The 2,500-nt window shown below is 54.4% G+C and overlaps 1 protein-coding gene across 7 annotated transcripts in view; it reads right to left on the reverse strand.

Annotated features, from left to right (window-relative positions):
- The window catches only part of NINL (ninein like), a 133,998-nt gene that overhangs the window by 14,297 nt on the left and 117,201 nt on the right, over positions 1 to 2,500 (reverse strand). For all 7 annotated transcript variants that reach the window (XM_017862788.1, XM_017862782.1, XM_017862784.1 and 4 more), the window contains one exon: positions 1,058 to 1,162. In XM_017862788.1, coding sequence (XP_017718277.1) covers positions 1,058 to 1,162 — 105 coding nt within the window. The remainder of the gene's footprint in view (positions 1 to 1,057; positions 1,163 to 2,500) is intronic.

Raw genomic sequence — 2,500 nt, forward strand, 5'->3', positions numbered from 1 at the left:
CCCTGCCCTGTAACCCCTGACTCTCACTGGCAGGCACCCCCTTGCTCTGTCCTCTACTGACTCTCACTGGGGGGGGCCCCCCCGCCCTGTCTCCCGTGACTCTCACTGGTGGGCACCCCCCTACCCTGTCCCCTGACTGATTCTCACTGGTGGGTGCCCTCTGCCCTGTCCCCTGACTGACTCTCTCTGGCGGGCGCCGCCTGCCCTGTCCCCTTGTCCTGACTTTCACTGGTGGGTGCCCCCCTGCCCTGTCCTAACTCTCACTGGTGGGTGTCCCCCTGCCCTCTCCCGACTCTCACTGGTGGGCGCCCCCCTGCCCTCTCCCAACTCTCACTGGTGGGCGCCCCCCTGCCCTCTCCCAACTCTCACTGGTGGGTGCCCCCTTGCCCTGTCCCCTGACTGACTCTCACTGGTGGGTGCCACCCTACCCTGTCCCCTGACTGATTCTCACTGGTGGGCACCCCCTGCCCTGTCCCCCGACTCTCACTGGTGGGCGCCCCTGCCCCGTCCCCAGCTCTCACTGGTGCCCCCATCCCATCCTCTCTTGCCTCAGTGCTCAGGTTCCTGACCCTCCCCACACATGTCCCCTCCCCCAGCTCTTGTTCACTGAAATAGATAAACCAGCAATGACCCTCTGAGGAAGGCAGAGCTGAAACTGTTATCAGGAGAGGATCCTAGGAGCACCTCTGACCCCTACAGACACTGTTGTGGCCTCCCCCAACCCCTAAGTGTGACGTGGAGCATCTCCGTGGGGTGAGCAGCGCCCGTGCTGGTGCTGGGGCTCTGCTCGCAGTCCCGACCATGCTGCGGGTGCTCTGCCCCACTTCCCACACCAAGGAGCTGGGGTGTTCAGGTGCCGCCCACACGAGGAAGGAGCCCAGAGCCTCCCACATCTGCCAAGTCGTTCAGAAGTTAACAAGGCTCACAGTTTAGGGTTTTCTGGAATGCAGGGCTAATCTGAGAACACTTCCCATGGTCTATATGGAGACTGCATAAGGTCACCCTATGGAGGGCAAAACGCACCCCCAGAAGGTCTGGGTGGGGCCATGGCCCTTACCTCTGTGCATTGTGAGTGCTTTCTGCAGCTTCAAGCTCTTGCCGAACCCTTCCCAGGTCGTTTTTCAACAAAGCGTTTTCTTCGGAAAGTCTATGGAACTCCAGTCTGCGTAAAAATTGAGAAAAGACCGGTGAGCACCTGGGAAGCCACATGCGGTCGTGGAGACTGGCTCTGCAGCAGGGAGTCCTGAGAACTGCGCGTCCCCATCTCCCCGTCCCTGGAGGTGGCGCCAGACACCCTTCCTTTCCCTCTTCCTGTACCAGGTGTTACTGTCTTGGATCTCCCGTGAGCCAAGCCACAGAAAACAAAGCTCTTAGCTTCTAAACTGCCACGCTGTCAAGTCACAAATGCACTCAGAACCTTGGGTTTTGCTTATGCTGAGATTATAGCTGACCTGCTCCTGCATCTGTGGCCTCTTACCAAACACGTGTGTCCTGGGTGCCAGTGCTGGGTGTGAGTTCTCAGGTACTGCAGGGTACTCATCCCTGGCAGCGAACCCAGCGTGGAGCTAAGAAACACAGGAATCAGAAGGCAAGATATACGGGAAAGCTTTGCTAGGTGAATCTCAAAGTGGGAAAGGCAGGGATAGACCGCCACTAGTGAACCAAGTCTGCCCGGGGTCGTCTTTGTTCTCTGACAACTCAGAGAGTCCCTGCTTGGGTAATGCCATTGATTTGACAGAGGAAGATGGCAATTTGCCAATGAAGATCACTAACGGGAGCCAGGTGTGGCATCATGCATCTGTAATCCCAGCTACTGGGGAGGCTGAGGCAGGAGGACTGCTTGAGTCCAGGAGTTTGAGACCCTCCTGGGCAACACAGTGAGACCCTGTCTTTAAAAAAAAAAAAAGATCACCAATGAAGTAGCTTAAGACCCCTACTTGCAACCCAGAGAATGCATTCTTAATACTGACTGGTAAGGCTAACGTTTATTCCCCAAATAGGTCTCTATATGGTACTAGCTTCTTATTTTTTCAGTCTGAAAATACTGAAAGCCACATGATCTCACCATGTTCACTTCATGTATTCTTTTTTTCTTCGAGATGGGATCTCATTCGATCACCCAGGCTGCAGTACAGTGGCACAATCATGGCTCACTGCAGCCTTGAACTCCTGGGCCCAGGAGCTGGGACTATAGTAGGCATGCGTCACCACACCTGGATAATTTTTGTTGTGGTTGAGATGGGGTCTTGATATGTTGCCCAGGCTGGTCTTGAATTCCTGGTGATCCTCTCACCTAGGCCTCCCAAAGTGCTGGGATCACAGATGTAAGCCACCATGCCTAGCCCGCTTTATGTAGCATGCTTATAATAGTAAACAGAAGTTCTTCTTCATATGCCTTCATTTTATCTCATGAGGAACTAAAGACAAAACTAAATAGAAGTCACTGGAATTAAAAGCAGCAAAGGGTTTCAAGCAGGAGAGTTCTGTGTTTTTAAACTAT

This window comes from Rhinopithecus bieti, unplaced genomic scaffold (genome assembly GCF_001698545.2).
Source record: "Rhinopithecus bieti isolate Rb0 unplaced genomic scaffold, ASM169854v2 scaffold_66136, whole genome shotgun sequence".
NCBI classification, from domain to species: domain Eukaryota; kingdom Metazoa; phylum Chordata; class Mammalia; order Primates; family Cercopithecidae; genus Rhinopithecus; species Rhinopithecus bieti.